Source organism: Pleurodeles waltl, chromosome 3_2 (genome assembly GCF_031143425.1).
Source record: "Pleurodeles waltl isolate 20211129_DDA chromosome 3_2, aPleWal1.hap1.20221129, whole genome shotgun sequence".
Taxonomy (NCBI): domain Eukaryota; kingdom Metazoa; phylum Chordata; class Amphibia; order Caudata; family Salamandridae; genus Pleurodeles; species Pleurodeles waltl.
In genome coordinates, this window is record NC_090441.1 from 70,464,437 (window position 1) to 70,482,115 (window position 17,679).

Genomic DNA, 17,679 nt, shown 5'->3' on the forward strand with positions numbered 1-17,679 from the left:
CCTTACCTTTTCCTGTCTTCTAGCTTCCAGTTGACAGTGGAGATGTTTGACTATCTAGAATGGGAACTGAATCTCTTCCAGACAGGTGAGCATGATTGCCATTCTGTGTCTTTGCTGCATTAGACTTGTCAGTTTGTCAACATTAGCCATGTAGATGCTGCTTCTTGGCAGGACAATTATTGCCTATCATCTGCAGTTAACACCGTTGATAAGCGGTTCTGCTCTTTTGTTGGTGTGAGTAATATTTGTTAGTCCCCATGTGGATCAATGTTTCATATTATACAGCAGTTTCTCTACTATAATGCTGATTAACTCTTCCTCTTTACCTGTGTTGTTACTTGAGCATAATCCTTCACTGTTTTTCTTTGCTCTTGATATTTTCTTATTTAAGCCACTTGCACAGCAGGTCATGTGCAAATGTAACAACCGGTATGTTTGATCAGAAGTGGTAGGTTTATGTACAGTTAGTCTCGGAGATGTAATCTGCAGAGTTACGTCTTTAAGTATTTCATAAAAGATAAAAGGTCTGGATTGAGCCTGGTGTGCTCCAGGATCCAAATGAAGGCAATGGTCGGACTTGGAACCTTGCTTTTTGGGGGGTTTGATATTTTTAGTTTTAGGCTGGTTTTGTTCCTTGTGATTTTTTTTTGTGGTGTCAGTTTGTCCTTTATGTAGATGGGTCAAGTGGAGAGAAGAGTTTTGTGTGTGATGAATACCACTTTAGAGTCAGTCTATGTCACCACAGGAAGGCAGTGTGATTTGTTTAAGATAGGAAGAATGTCTGACTTCTCAGATAGCAGTTGTGCTGCAGCATAGAGGATGTTTTTTTGCGAGGCACAGTAAAGGATTTGGGAAAGGCAGCAAGTAGTGCTTTGCTTCGTCAAGATAATTAAGTACCAATGCGTGCACTGCTGTCTTGAAGTCCAAGGGTTGGATGGAAGGTTTGAGTTTCATAAGCAGATGATAACTAAATGATCCTCTCTGTAAGTTTCTTGGTGTGTTTGGTCATATTTAAATTTTCTTCTGTGGTTTCCAAACAAACAAAAAACCTTAAAGATTTTGAATAAACCAATGATGAAGAGATGCGTGCAGGGTGTGGTATATCAAGACTATTGAAGTATATTCTGAGGTATAGCTAAAGTCCATCAGTGTATTAGTAATGGATATGTGCTTGTCTCATTTCATTATGCCATAATGTCCCATGTGTAGGATGAATAAAGTCAAGAATTGAGCCCTGCAGAACTCCTGAATTTATGTGAAATGTTGAAGATCTGAGGGAATCCAATTTTCAATAATTGAGTCCCTTCGGAAAGACAAAACCATTGTAGCACCTTTCCTGCTTTCACCCTTCCCAAGTAGAAATAATGAAGTGAACAATAATCATCAACTGTGTTGAATACTGGTGACAGATCAGGCAGGACTATGAGATGAGCGTTCATTGGCAGCTTTTGTCTCATCTATTTAGGGTGATCCAGAAATGACTGAAGAGTAATACTTCTGGACCTCTGAGATTTGGTCACCTAATTTAGGGTGGTGTTGTGTAACATAAATTTAAAATCTAGGCATGATCGTTGACTGGTGACTAGTATTAACTGACCCAGGGTAATGCTGTCTCTACCCTCTTTGGCTTCTTTTTTATTTTTTTTACTCTTAGGATTTTAAGGAAGATCACCTATGTTCTTCAAACCAAGCACACAGCCACCATTTGTGCTGAGTATGATTCATGGCAGTGGGTGTGTAGCAGCCTAGCATCCTATGTATTAAATAACCCATCTTTTGCACATTATATGGTCTGTCTTTCAACACTTGATCTGTGAATTGATACAGTTGAAAGCCCTGTGTGTTTTGCACGTAGCCTTCATCATCAAGATTCCTAGGCAGCATAAACCCATTTGTGCCCGCAGACCTTCCCTGGGAAACCTGAGTGTGTCTCCTCAGCTTTATTAAGTAAACGCTGGTGGTTGCTTTTCTCAGTCGAGGTAGACGTTCTGTGGTATTTTCTTCTCGGGTAAACTGACCAAATTGAAAACCAGGAGTGGAAACCTAGTTATTGCGTGCACCTGTGGTGTTTCTTTTGAACAACACCTTTATGTTGACTGTAAGAAGATGGCCAGAAAGGCTGGCATTAGCCATAGCGGTCTTCCAGAGCCGCATGCTTAAATATGTCGTGTGACCCCAGTCGTCAGGCCTGAGCATTCCGAAGCCCCCTAGATAAAGATCTGAGCCTGGAATGTTCAGGCAAACTGTGTCTAGATCCTTTCCTCCTTTGGCTGAGGCAGCTGCTTGACTGAATGTCGACTCACCATTTCTGGATGAATGATGCCATCCAAACAAGATTAGTGCTTCTAGAATCTGGATAGCGATTCAAGTCTTTGTCTATACGTGGATCGGTGTCTTTTCCTGCATTAGCCATCTGTAGGTTTAAGTGACTCACAAGAGAGAACAGACCTAGCTTCCAAATCATGTGTGAGGCTTTTGAGTGAGACCTTGCGGTTTAGCCATTTTGCCTTTATCTAAAGTGGTTAAGTCAAAATTCTGAATCCCAGAATACAAAGTGTGTGGCTAAAATGGCAGGAATAGTTGAAGCTCCGCTCAACAGCTGAAGGGCACAAGACTGAATGTTCTGCCTGAATGATCGTGATGCACCGATGTATCGTTTGCTTGAATGACTGGACATATCTTCACTCTGAGCAGGCGGGACAGGCAATACGTCAAGAAAAAGCGTTCACTTTGATGCTGCATACACCTCTTTCCACAGAATGGTCATCTGCTAGTTCAATCTGCACAGGGAGGGTTTTATCTGAAAGCACAGACGTGTCTGAAGTTATGTTGCAGTAGGCCCTTCTCTGAAGTGGCAGCAGTGACACTCACCTTGCTGCTGGCACCACTGTAGTACAGTCTAGGCAGGCGGTTTTAGACCACTGTTCTTCTTGTGTGGCAGGGGCACTCCTCGCACTGGTGCCTGTGAGAGTTTTAAACTAGGAACCTGGTGCAGTCACAGCACTTCAGGGAGGGGAATTTACATCACTGTGGACAGAGACTTTAAGATCATCACTCCTGTTGTTTTGGGGGAGCGTTCATCCCACGGTCTGTGTGCCTGGTTGTAACCACAGGCTGGGCAGAGCCCTTCACCTCTCTGCTGGTGTAATCGTGGTACGGGCATTCACCTCTTTCTCACGTCTGGTCTGGATGGACCAATCCGTACTCTGCTGAGATCGATAACAAAGTGGCTGTTGTCTAATTTCTGAAAGTTTGGACCGAGCGGTTGGCATAATTCAATATTTTCGCAATTGGCCTTGGGGCAGTAACCCCACAGCTGAGCTTGGCAGTGCATCTTCCTTGTGCTGGTCTTTGCTGACAGGTTCATGTCCAGGGGCAGCTCCTCCATTAGGGCGGAGGAGCGTTGACCCCCGCCAGCAGTGGCAGCTCCAAAACCTTTAAAAAAATAATAAACTTTGTTTATTATCCTTTTCTTTTAAAGTGGCGGGGCCACGGGGATAAAGAGCAGCGAGGGGGAGTGCTCAGCACTCCCCCCTCACTGCGCATGTATGTTTGGCCGTTCGTCTCGGGCCGGCCAATAGCCTTTTTAAAGCCCGACAGCTGTTGCCAGGCTTGAGAGAGCCTGCACAGGCTCCCAGGCAGACTGGGAGTGCATGACTGCAGCGTCATGATTGGGCGCCGGGGAGGCTGGGAGCCTGTGCCTGCAGCAGCGACGAGGGACAGAGGAGCGGCGCCCGGCCCGTGACGGAGGAGGTTAAGTATTTTATTTTTTTTCTTTAATTTTTATTTACACCCCCCACTGCCCCGCCCCTTCCGATTGTCGCGCGCAGCATCTGTGTGTCTCTTTATGTGCACAGGGGTATATGTTTATAATTATATACCTCTTTGCTGGGACGGGCATGGCTACACACTATTCCGCTTCCACCTTCTAAACAGAGGGGATCAGGCTGTTTGCACAGAATCAGTTACACCATTCACCTGACTGCCCGGAAAGCCTGGGCAGTGAGAAGTGTTTGTCTCTGGGGGCCTGAAAGGAAGGGAGTAATGTGTATTCAGAAAAGGTCATGAGAACAAGGACTTTATTTTGAAAGTTGGAAGTTACAGCTTCAGCTAAAGGAACCTGTATTATTTTTTTCAATAAACACGCAGAAGCTCAAAATGTCCCAGACTGATGGATTGAAGCTAAAACTGGGTCCATGATGTCATCTCGTTTCCATGTGCACGCACCCTAGCTATTCTTAGACAAGATAAAGATTCCATTCAGAGGCACAGACCTGCCCATTATCTTAAAATACACCCCTGCCTGCTTCTTGGCTTACCTTCTGTGCTGCCCTGGAATGTCTGCTCTGCGTCCTGCCTTAAGGCATTGTTTCTTTCTGCCTCCTCCATGATGGGCAAGACTGGAATTAACCCTATGAGATCTAGATGCCCCGATTTACATGTATTAGATTGTAATTGCCTTTATCTAGTGCTTACCACTTGAGAATAGGCCTTGAAGTGCTTTGAGGCGAGTAGCATGCTACTCAGGCACCCATGGCGTGCGGTTAATTTTGTGATTATTCAGTTTAGTTTGGTGCTCTCAAAGGAGATCTTTCAGTGCATTTACGTCACTTGTCTTCGGTGAATTAATTGATTTATTGGAAGTTAGATGTCATTAGTAGGGGGCTGTGCGGGCCTAGGGACAGATTGCTGGCATAAGTTTAACAATTTTACTTTTTTTAGAGAAAATGTAGAAATAATGGCAGCGGGCATGCGATTTACAGTAGGAAATTAGTAAAGAGAGTGGGGTCTGCATGGGGTGGTAGATAAGACCAGAGATTATTCGACAGCCGTAAATAAAGATCGTTTTTAATTTTCGGTTTTGTCAATATGTGGCATTTTACTTTTTCGAAAAGGAAGTCGCACATCAGTAACTTTTTAAAGTGAATTATAATTGATTTTGTTTTAGTTCTAAAGGCTTGCCTCATCATGGCTGTGGACGCCACAGCCCTTTGCTCAACCATTACAAAGGTCTCGAGATCTCATACCCAGGCTGCAGTACAGCTTCTCTTTTCACGATTTCTGAGCAGAAACATAACAATGGTGCTGCCTCACAGGCCCGTTGTATGTTCTGGGGTCGAAGTCAGGCAAAGGCAAAACCTCTTTTGTGCTGGCATTCGAGACACGTGCTTGGAACCCGTTGGTAATGTGCACTCCATTGAGTCTTTGCTAATTTATCGGGGTGTAGCTCCTGCTACTTCTAACATTCAACTGGACGGAACCTATATAATACTTATTGTGAGATCTGCCTCATTTTCACTGCTTTTTCTAAACCCTTGATAAGCATACGAAAGGCATGGGATGAATTCTGTAGAAGTGCTGGTCTTCCCAAAAGGGCCTGTATCTTACTGTGACCCAATTTATACTTTTCTAAAATAAACATCCCTGGCCAACCCAGTATTGGCTCATCATTGTATTTTTAATTTAGTGAACTAAATGTGTTAAAGAAGGAGCACGCAGTGTCTTTTTTTTTTTTGTCCCTCCATTTCTTCCCTTTTGTCCTCCTTTGTATTTTCTGGTTCTAGTTCTCCCGCCTTTTGCCTTTCTAAAGCTGTTTCTTTCAGGATCAGGAGTTTATTCCTTGATCTCTTCTTCTTGGAGTATCCTCACCAATCCCCCCCTGTATTGGTCTTATTTTGAGTTCTCCTTTTTGTTCCCCTTAATTGATCTTACTATTGTCCACCTAAAGCATCTTTGTTCTTGATTTTAGCATTCCTGCCATTCTGATGTATGGTTATCTTCGCTCCACCCTTTAGGCCCCCTCTAATTTTCTAGCCTCTGGGAAATACAACAGTTTTGTTGGTATTGGAAACATGTGCCAAGATCAATCTGTCTGTGCATATTCACTTTGTGGAGTTTGCCTTCTTACTCCAGAAGAATGTACAGAAATTTTTGTTGAAGATTTAAATACCTAAACTCTTCTGACATTAGGGGCTATACTTCTTGGTGCGTTAACTCAATGTCTGGGTGCCTAGCTTAGCCTTGGCACAGTGCCTAAAGACATGGATGTGCTGGTGTGCATTTTTGATTGTGTTTTCATCAAATGAGAGCTCCATGGCTGCTTGACTTACTTTGGTGGAATCAGAAAGAGCATCCTTTGGAATATTGTGCATTTTCTGACTATTTATTGTGTTGCTTGAAAAAGAGCATACAAATGTCCCATACCTATTGATCTAATAATGATAATTGTATTTTGATTCCAGCTATGGGTACCTAGAGACTTAGGGGTCGATTATGACTTCAGCAGAAGTAAAAGCCTGTCTGTCGAATGCCCCAACACGTAGGTTGCCGCCAGTGCGGCCACCTCCCCATCTGCCCCATTACGAGTTTCCTGCTGGAAACGTCCTACAGCATTGTCTCCAGCTCGTAATAGAGACGGCGGCAATGCTGTAGTGCAGAGGGTGCACCAGCACCTGTCTCAAAGTTCACTGTCCGCAAGGCAGAGGGGGCTGGCCAGGGGGGTCCCTGCAATGCCCATGCCAAGTGCATGGGCAGTGCAGGGGCCCCCCTGAACTCCCAGCACCCTATCTCTGCCAGCTGTTTCATGGTGGTGTTACTGCCATGAAACCGCCAGCGGAGAGGGGAGTTGTAATCCCCAGCGCAGCGCTGCTTGCAGCACTGCCCTGGCGGATTAGGACCGCCAGTCCATCCTGTGGCGGTGCTGGCGCTCCGACTGCTGCGCTACCGCCACGTAATGTGGCGATCAGACTACCAGAGTCCTAATGAGAGCCTTAGTCTGTATTCTTTCCTTTGGCTTTTAATGAATGCACCTATGATTTAGCTCCCAGATGTGGATGTATCCTAGTTTTCTGATGAGAGTATATGCAGTATTGTTGTGGTCTCCTTGAACATGCTGTGTGACTAAATTGACCACTTTCTTGATCGCCCCACGCCAAATGTTCTGTTTGTAACTAGACTACAGGTTTTCAGTTTGACCACACCCCAGTTTTTAAGTATGTATGTATCAAGATTTGCGCTGCCTTATATGTGGGGTTGTTAAGCCTTTCAGCCCATGCCCACAGTCAGTGGTGTATATGTGGGAGGAATGTTCCTTGCGGCCACTGTCCCTCTGACTATGAAATCCTCCAGGTGTGTCCCCAAGCATGAGAAACCCATTACAAGTTGACCTGTTTGTGACCTGGTATTTCCTCTTAACCCTGATCCTCATTATCCCTCCAAAGGAACTACTGATGAAGCAGGCATTGGAAGTTGCTGGGACGGTGGGGTATTGGGATTACAGGCTTTGTTACTACATGTTTTCTTCCCATTTGCACTTCCTTTCAGCAGGCAAACAGACTGCTGGAATAAACCTACAATGTGTTGCATTCTTGTGTTCCTTGTAGTCCCAATGGTGCTGATAATTTCTGTTACCAGCCCCATTGTGGTTAATGGGACCTCCTAACAAGGCCCTGAGAACTGTTTGTCAAGATGGTCACTGTAGGGAAATCTTGCCTGCCTATATGTTCTGTTGTGCACAGCAGTGTAGGCTGTGGTATGCTGTCTGCATTGCAGTTACTTGACCCTCTCAGTACTCAACTGTCTGAAAAGTTTGATTGTGGCTCCGATCATGGTCTCATGGAAGGAGCACATACCAGGTGACTGCAAGATCTACTTATAATCTCCTTATTATGTCCTTCTGTTCTAAACAATTTAATCACCTTTCTCGCTGTCCAAGACTGTGACCAGTGGCATTGCATTATGGAATCAAGGGTATATCTCTACAACTGGTGTTGCTACCTCTTTTAATGTTAACATATGAGCCTCGAGACATTTCTACGAACTAAGACGCAGAAATGACGTTGGAATGATTTCCTTAAAGCCCAGTAGGTACACAGGGTGAGTGGTCTTGTTCTTCAAGGAACGGGTACAACATAGCTGTGTATCATAAGTGTGCTGATATAATTGAAACTCTGTAATATAACATACTGATAATGTTTGCCACGTACCACAACCTGAGACATTTTCTTTACCTTGGATGTGCAAGAATCCTTCAGTAGGTTGCTTGATAATTGCCTTCTACAAATAGGGAAAGGACGTCCTCCAGTCTCATCATCAGAATAGGGTAAAACATGTTGTCTTTCAATGGTACAATTGGGAGCAATATGGTCAGAATGTAGGTCTCACTAATCCCATCCCCAGGCCAAACAGATATTTGGCATCAAATGGCATGTTACTGACCTTTCTTTGTGCCTTGGTCCAATGTCCAACACACACATGCAGTCCCGTATAATCAAGCTAGTCATCATCTGTTTGTTTGTTGTATTAGGAACATTAGACAAGATATTGGAAGGAAGTTTCCCTTTCTGAACTTTAACTGCTTTCCTATTTTGAGCTCCTCGGGAATATGCTTAACCTTTATCTTCCCCTGCCTCGGGCACAATAACAGCTGAGATGACCGATGGACCTTGCAGTCTGCCTCTCTGTGTCTCAACTCATTTTTGTGCATGGATTCTTTTTTCTTTTGCATTCTTTAACTGAAAGCCAGCAAGAATGTTCAAATTCACACATTTATTCTAGGTTGTGGCACAATTATGGGAGTGAGGCACCACATAGAAATGGATCTACATTGGGGCTTGAGAAGAAGGGCAAACTTTCCACTACACCTAAGGTGTTACTGACCCATCAGTGGTAGGGGTGGTAACAATAGGTAATTGCATTTGATGCAGGTTCAGAATCGTTAACAGACGTGAGGATCATTGCTTAAAAGCAGATGTCCTCTTCATGGTGACCCAGATATAAATTAGCTTCTCTCTTCAGGACAACATGGTGACAGCCTATCTTATCCAGATGGAATAGGCACAGTGTGTACAAATCATAGTCGTCTAATGGGAAAACTGTATGCATAAGGATCTTAACCTTTGGACTAGTCTGAGATTTGGGTTAACCCAGAGAAAGATCTCGTTCTTCATCTGAATCGAACATTTGGTGAATTTGGGCAGATTCTTGCTTCTTTGATGTATGAGGTTTATATTCCAAAGCCAAAGACTAGATCTTTTGTTGCAGCTTCAGATTGCAGACTGTAACTCTGTTGTAGTGCTAACTGTGCCACTTACAGTTGCTGTGATCCCATCCAGGGTACATGCTGTGCACTTTAAGTAGATTCATGGCATGTGAATCTAGAAAAACGTTAATAGCCTTTTCCTTTCCTGCTGGCCAGAGTGGACTGATTCCTTTACCTGATTCTTTTTTAAGCAGTATTACAGAACTGAGGTCCTTATCTTTGAGGGATTTTCTGAAAAACACATTTCTCCTTGCCTCTTAGCCCCTTCACTGCTAAGCCTTTCCCACCCTCTTCTGCTAAGCCTTTTTTTGGCTATTTGGGGTAGTTTGCGCTTAGGCCCCCATAACGTTTTGTCCACATAAGCTATCCACGCCAGATTTACTTCCTTTTTTCCCAACATCCTGGGGATTCTAAAGGTACCACGGATTTCTGGATTCCTCTGGAAGAGACAGAGAAATTAGCCAAAATACAGCTAAATGTGAGTTTTTGTTGGGGGGAAAATGGGTAAAAGCGCTGCAGAAGAAAGCATCTGTTTTTTTCCCTATAAATGGCATCAATAAAGAGTTTGCAGTGCTAAAATCACCATCTTCCCATATTTCAGGAACAGGCAGACTAGAATCAGAAAAACTAAATTTTCAACACAATTTTGGCATTTTACTGGGACATACCCCATTTATCCTATTGTTTTGTGCTTTAAGCCTCCTTTCAGTTAGTGACCGGAATGGGTGTGAAACCAATGGTTGATCCCGGAAAGTTAAACATTTCTGAAAAGTAGACAAAATCTGAATTCACCAAGGGGTCATTTGTGAAGGTCCTTCAAGGTTTTATTTTGATAGAAAGAAACAGTTAAAATAAAATATTGACATTGAGTTGAAAAAAACAGCCATTTCTGTCTTTCATCTGTAGCTTTTTCCATCTATGGAAGATTTTCTAAAGCTATATACCGGTAAGTCTGCTGGACCCTTTTGGTTGCAAGCTATATAGGGTTTGTAGATTCACCAAGAACCCAACGTACCCAGAGCCAATAAATGAGCTGCACCTTGCAGAGGGTTTTCATTTTGTACTGGGTATTCAGCAATTCATTTAGTAAACTATAAAGAGTGAAAAATAGGTATCAAGGAAACCTATATATTCCCGAAATGGGTGCAAGATATGGAGTTTAGAAACAATAGTTGTTTGCAAATCTTTGAATTTGTGGGTACCCATACTAGCATGAGAATTAGAGGGTATTTCTCAAAATGACTTCTTTCTTACACATTGTCTCAAGTTTGGAAGACACAAATTGAGAGAAAGACAATTGGTAATAACACTTGTTCTGCTATTCTGTGTTTCCCCGAGTCTCCTTATAAAAATGGCACCTCACTTGTGTGGGTAGGCCTAATGCCCGTGACAGGAAATGCCCCAAAACACAATGTGGACACATCACATTTTTCCACTGAAGACTGACTCGATATTTGCAATGTGTCTAATGGTGGGTTTTGGGCTGTAGGTCGGCAGGCACCTAGGGAAACCGAGCAAACCTGTACATTTGTTAAAACTAGACACTCAGGGGAATCCAAGATAAGATGACTTGTGCGGCTTTTACCACATTTTTCTACCCAGAATCCCTTCCAAACCTCTAAATTTGTCTAAAATAAACACATTGGGGGTCATTCTAACCCTGGCGGTCGTCGACCGCCAGGGCTAAAATGACGGGGGCACCGCCAACAGGCTGGCGGTGCCCCGCCGGGCATTATGACCGCGGCAGTTCGGCCGCTGTCAGAAGTGGAAAACCGGCGGTCTCCCGCCGGTTTTCCACTGCCCTTCTGAATCCTACATGGCGGCGCAGCTCGCTGCGCCGCCATGGGGATTCAGACACCCCATACCGGCATCCTGTTCCTGGCGATTCGCCCGCCAGGAACAGGATGGCGGTATGGGGTGTCGTGGGGCCCCTGGGGGCCCCTGCAGTGCCCATGCCAATGGTATGGGCACTGCAGGGGCCCCCATAAGAGGGCCCCACAATGAATTTCACTGTCTGCATTGCAGACAGTGAAATTCGCGACGGGTGCCACTGCACCCGTCGCACCTTCCCACTCCGCCGGCTCCATTCGGAGCCGGTGTCCTCGTGGGAAGGTTGTTTTACACTGGGCTGGCGGGCGGCCTTTTGGCGGTCGCCCGCCAGCCCAGTGTAAAACCCAGAATACCCGCAGCGGTCTAATGACCGCGGTGCGGTATTCTGGAGGGGGGAACTCTGGCGAGTGGCCTCCGCCGCCCGCCAGGGTGAGAATCACCCCCATTGTCCTCACATTTCTGTGATGCAAAGTTCTGGAATCTGAGAGGAGGCATAGGTGCCTTCTACCCAGTATTCCCCCAAGTCTCCCAATAAAAATGGTTCCTTAGGTGTGTGGGTAGGCTTAGTGCCCGCGTCAGGAAACACCCCAAAACGCAATGTTGACACATCACATTTTTTCACTGAAAACTGACTACTTTCTTGCAGTGTGCCTAGCTGTGGATTTTGGGCTGTAGCTCTGCCAGCCCCTAGGGAAACCTTGCAAACCTGTACATTTTTCAATACTAGACACCTAGGTGAATCCAGTACGGGATGACTTGTCTGGCTCTTACCACATTTTTCTACCCAGAATCCCTTGCAAACCACATTTATCTGAATAAACATTTTCCTCACATTTCTGTGATACAAAGTTCTGGAATCTGAGGGGAGCCACAGATTTCCTGCCACTCAGCATTCCCCTCAGTCTCCCAATAAAAATGATACCTCACTTGTGTGGGTTGGCCAAGTGCCTGCGACAGGTAAGGGCCAAAAGCGTGTAGAGTTTGAGTGGACACAAAAGCGTGTTCCTTAGCGCAGTATATTTTTTCATATGTTTTTAGGCTGACTCTGCTTTGGGCACCCACAATAGTGAGGTACCATTTTTATCAGGAGACCGAGGGGTATGCTGGGTGGCAGGAAATGTGTGGTTTACTTCTGTTTCTGAAAGAATATGGCACAGAAATGCAAAGAAAATGTGTGATTTTAGTCACATTTTGAGGTTTGCATCACATTGTAAGCAAGAAAAGGTGTTGTGATCCACAAGACGCACACCACCCTGTACTCCCCTGAGTGTCTAGTGTTCAAACATATCTAGAGTTGGTAGATTTTCCCTAGACAAGAAGTGAGCATGCTACCAAGTTTCTTAATTCTGTGATGTCCCAAACACTCAAATTGTGAAAAAAACACCCTTTTACGTTTTGTTAAAAAGACCCCTCATCCACCAACCTAGTTGGTGGCATGCTTTATCATTGGGGTCCCACTCAACACACCTGGCCTGCCAGAGAGGTGTGTTTCGGAGCCTGATTACAGCAGAACATTTTTTTTTCCCGAATTTAATTTCCAAACTGAGAGGAGAAGTGTAATGAAATAGTCTTGTGATTACCCACCAACATGGCATGTTTTTAATCGTTGTAACCTTAGGCAAAGGTTAAAAACTATGATTTTTATAATTTGAGTGTTTGGGAGATCAAAGAACTAAGAGACGTGGTAGCATGTTCACTTCTTGTGATTGTTGGTAGTAATTTGGGAAGGTGAGCTCTCTCTTCTCACTCTCTTTACTGGTACACAAATGTACTGGTGGATTTGGCACGAGGATGAGCGATGGTTCAATATATAAAATTTTATTAACCAGAGATTTCACAACAATTAAATGCATTGTTAATAATTGATAGGTCAAAAAACTGAACCAATGACTCGCAGCTTGTGAGCTGTATTGCCACGACAAGACACCAACCGCTTTACAAGCCATTCAAACTCCTTTCATACATGACACTCACAAGATCATTCCCAATGCCAGTTGCGGGCCCAGCACATTACAACATTCATGGCGAGACAATGCAGAGACAATGTACATCATGGCAGAGAACAACAGAAAAGACAATTATTACTGCACAACCATATATTCATCAAGTACACACACATACTGGTTGGATTTCGAACAGGGGTGAGTGATTGTTCCATAGCTAAAATTTAAGAGATTTCACAAAAATGAAATGCACTGTTAATAATTGTAAAGTCAAAAAACGGAACCAATGACTTACAGCTTGTGAGCTGTAAAGCTGCATCAAGGCACCAACCGCTTTACAGTCCATTCACGCACCTTACATTCATGACACACACAAGACCGTTCACGCTTCCAGCTGAGGTCCCAGCACATTACAACACTCACATCAACGGACATCACCATTCAGGGGCCCATCATTATCGCATGGACACATGCCTGACATAGCAATCACACCGGCTGACTGTGTGTGTGTGGACTGGCGCTTGGCTAGCAGTGTGTGTAGTGACCAGCAGCAAGTCACTACTCGCACACCGCCAGCCACGCCCCAGCTGTCTCACACTGCCAGCCAAGCCCCAGTCCATACACAAAGCCAGCCAAGCACCAGTCCACACACACTGCCATCGCATGTTTTTTTAACAAAACCAAATATAAGTAAATACAAAACTACAAACTCAACAGCTCTAACTAGATACATCACACTAATGCCAACTGTGAAGCTGAACAAAAAATATAAAGCAATATAGACCAGGCATTGCTCATATATGCTCCCACAAATTATTTTTTGTGTGGTACATTCTAAAAGAAGTGGGCACACACAGCCCAGGTTTAGAAGGGCTATCGGGGCAGAGCACATGTCTCGCCTTCCACATGCCTCTTCACATACAGACTCTACATTGCTTACAGGGATTGTTTTTTTTGGGTATGGGAGGAATGTGATCAGCAAAGTGATGATCTTTCCATCTAGCCACATCCTCCACCACTCCCAACTCTAGGAACACTTGCCTGTTTCACTACAACAAGGCTGCATATCACAGACTTCTGAAACTGAACAAATGTCATCTTTGATTCTGGAGAACAATCCTTGATCACAACAAAAGCATTAAGGGTTGCTAATTGGAAGAAAAGAGCCAACTTCTTATACCAAACGTAAGCCTTAATAACATCAGAGGAAGGTTCCAACCTCTGATCTACTCTATCTACATCACTCATGTGCTTATTTTAGTCTAAAATGCACACAGGTTTGCACACTTTAGCAACCTGACCCAAGCAGTCACAGGTGAAGTACTTTCATCATGGATGGTAGTCAGCATGTAGACATCCCTCCTGCCTGCAAATTTCACTGATAGAAGTTCATCACCACACAAGGTATTGTACTGCCCCCTCAAGTGTTTTTTTAACCAACAAGCACCTTTGGATAATCTTCACGGTTAGAGAGTGTCCACTTTGAACAATTCCTTGAACAATTGCACACCGGTATAGAAATGATCTAGGTTCAAATGGTGACCTTTGATAAAATGTCTTCTACCAAGTTCCCACACAATTTTCTCACTAACTCCAAAAGTGGAGGGAGAACCAGGGGGGTCAATAGTGGAATCCCTACCAGTGTACCCCTGAAAATTATAGACCTATCCTGTAGGACTTTCAGATAGCATATACATCTTAATTCCATAACGTGCCCTCTTGCTAGGAATGTACTGCCTAAAAACCAAACGGCCATTGAACAGGACCAAAGTGTTGTCTACAGCTACTTCTTTCCCTGGAACCTAGATCTCTGAAAATCAACCTACAAATTGATCAAGGACAGGCTGAATCTTAAAAAGACGGTCCCAATCAGGGTGATCCTATGGCAATGCTAAAGCATTATCAACAAAATGCAGCATCCGAAGCGGAAGTAAATCTAGATCATGAATCATGATTGCAGGAAATGTGGCCTTTGCCATCAAGGTAGATCAATATAAAGACAGCGACAACTTCCTTATCAAGCCCATCAAAAAAGTTAAACCTAACAACTTCTTCAACTCTTTCAGATTTGTGGGAGTCCACCGGGTATCTCTAGAGTTAGGCTTATGTCTGGCACTGTTGTCCCTCATATACTGTTCAGCAAACAAATTAGTCTGGAAAACAATCTCACCCAAAAATACATCGTTCATAAACAACTCAAGGAAATTTATAGGCAAAGTGTTTTCAGTATTCACTCAGCACCCTGCAACACCAGTAAAGGCAGGCAATGCCGGCTGCACCATGTTTGGGGCACCCCATAGATCAAATCTTTCAATGGGAAGCCTTTCAGCCCCAGGCTTCTGCAATATTGGCACATCAGTGGCCTCCTCTAAAACAGGCTTTTCATCTGCACTGAGAGTGTCTCTATCATCAGATGATTCCTCTAGGACAGAAAATTCACTGCCAGAATCTTGCACTTCTTTCTCTGCCTCAGATACAGTCAGTCTCATAATCATGATCGGAGGAAGATTCAAAAAGCATGTCAACAACCTGCTGAGTGGTCATCCTGCGGCTAGCCATAATCCTTCCTGATAAAAGAAACTTGACAAATACATCAACAACAACTAACACTATGTAAAATTAGTAATAAAGTGAGGCTTCATCACAAAGACCTATATACTCAAAAACGATGCCACTCCCTTGCCAGAGACAGCTAGACTCACCAGCACCTACTCTGCCCAGACACAGCAAGCACCAACGACATCCCACTAAAACAAAAAAATTACACATAAGACAACACACTTGTGAGAGAGACACACACACACACACACTCTCTCTGTCTCTGCCCACCTCCCTCCCACCCCCCCATGGTATTCCTTAATCGTGCAGCAGAAATAATTTTCATAGAGGGAAAGCAAAAACTTTCCTTTTTCCGCCGGTGCCTCTTTGAAATCCCCCACCACTCCCAGGATGAAAAAATTTACCTCCTTCCCCGATCGACACTGGAAGCAAATGGCTTCTAGCGCCGCTGGCCTGCTTTGATGACACCAGTGCACGGGTGCACACTGAAATCATCAGGTTGCCAGTGGGGGAGGGTAGGGGTTGGCAACGCAAGTGCTTCCGCAGCCATCCCTGGTGTGGGGATCTAGGGGGGGTGGCCCAGGGGGAGTGCTAGGACGGTCGGGGGCCATCTGACGCACACGGCCACAGCGGTGTCTGTCAGCCCCCAGCCGTCTGACGCTTGCAAGGGGTTAATGCTATTCTCTGCTGTCATTAGTGAGTGAAGTGCAGACCTTCAAGGAGCCTCTCTGTTGCTTCAGCACCTACACCTTGAACTTTTGTTACTAGATTGTCTTGTTGATCTTTCTTGAAATAGATTTTTTTCAGTCCGCCTATCCTTCATATGAATCCATGGGTGTTTACCTGCCCACATGTAAGTTAGAAAGATCAGGTATCTTCTTACAGCTCTCACATTTCTGCAGCCTGCATTGGCCCAATTATGTGCTTTCCTATGTGAGGGCTCTGGAGCAACTTGCACCAAGGTGGGGTCGGGTGGTCAATAAAGTGTTGATTTTAATAGTGTAGCTCTTGAAAATGGCAAAACAACTAGATACAAGCAGTGGTGCCTTCATGTTTTCCTTTTTTCAGTAGTTAGTGTGCTTTAAACCCCTCTTCTCCCCTTGCCTCAGAATTCCACACCGCCGTATGCCTGAGAGGACTTCGGCAAGTTTTCTCTCACTTCGCTACCAATCATGAGCATTTTATCTGCCGGTGGGTACAGCATCACTTGTTCAGGATTTCTCTGCATCTTCTTTTAAGAGTACATGCAAGAGCCTTAGCAATTTCAGAAGTGGTGTCTGCATAGAGAGGAATACTCCTCTTAACCCATATTGAAATTGTAGAAGGAAAGTAAGATTTTTGGCAAAACCAACTAACAAGAAACCAAAGGTCTGCCTCCATTTATCCAGCCTGATGCAAGGGTTTCAGAGCGTAGATCCATCAACACAGAAGGCACCGCGTTTCTGATATTACAGAGGGCTGAAACCCACCTGGGTCTACGTGCCTATGGTTAGCGGGTAACATAAAGACTTAAATCAAAAGCAGCCTTAAGCATACGCTTTACCTTCTCTTGTTCCTGAAGCCAGGCCTACACATGTTCCAGGTTGGACTTTGCCCTGCACCACGAAATGGCTGGAAAAAGTATAAGCTCTTTATCAACCAGTCCAGAGAGAACGTTGGTCTCTCATGAAGAGATCTGCAGTGAAGACTTTCATGGAGTAACATCATGCAAAAGAGACCTGGAAAGACATTGTGTCACCCTTCATTATTGCTGTTATTTTCCGCACCATAACTAGAAATGCTGAAAGGAGAACACAGCCTTAATGTGCTGACAACGCAAGCACATGAGTAGCACGGGGACTTTGGCATTGCTGTGACTGGGCATACTAGATGTCATCCAGGTTGAAACATTACGTTTTAGCGATGCAGAAATGATCAAGCCTACCTGGATGTTCTTTAAAGTCGAGAAGTGAAGTTGCATGACAGTGTGTACTTTACAGCACCCCTCTTTTTTATTTTCATGGACAAAACATAAATATCCAAGGGTTCAACTAAAGATGACCAAAGTGTCTCCAGTGAGTTTCACTGTTTAAGTCACAAAAGCCTGATTCCAACTCTGCCTTCTCCCAGGTGCAGACTTCAGAACAACCTTTCAAGCCCTAGTCCTCTCCTACCTAGATGGAGGCAAAGCCCTGCACAACGGCATCCGAGAGACCACCCTCGCGCCCCCTGAAAGGCTTGATTCACATAGCAGCACAGCTCATCAAGGAGCTGAAATCTAACCTCATCAGCTCACACTAAAGGGTCTATACTGTTCCTTTTCTGCTC

At 44.4% G+C, this 17,679-nt stretch overlaps 1 protein-coding gene across 1 annotated transcript in view; it reads left to right on the forward strand.

The window, feature by feature from the left end:
- HIP1 (huntingtin interacting protein 1) overlaps window positions 1-17,679 on the forward strand; it is a 375,550-nt gene that overhangs the window by 91,791 nt on the left and 266,080 nt on the right. The window contains exon 7 of the mRNA XM_069226771.1: window positions 24-85. Within this exon, the coding sequence (XP_069082872.1) occupies window positions 24-85 (62 nt within the window). The remainder of the gene's footprint in view (window positions 1-23; window positions 86-17,679) is intronic.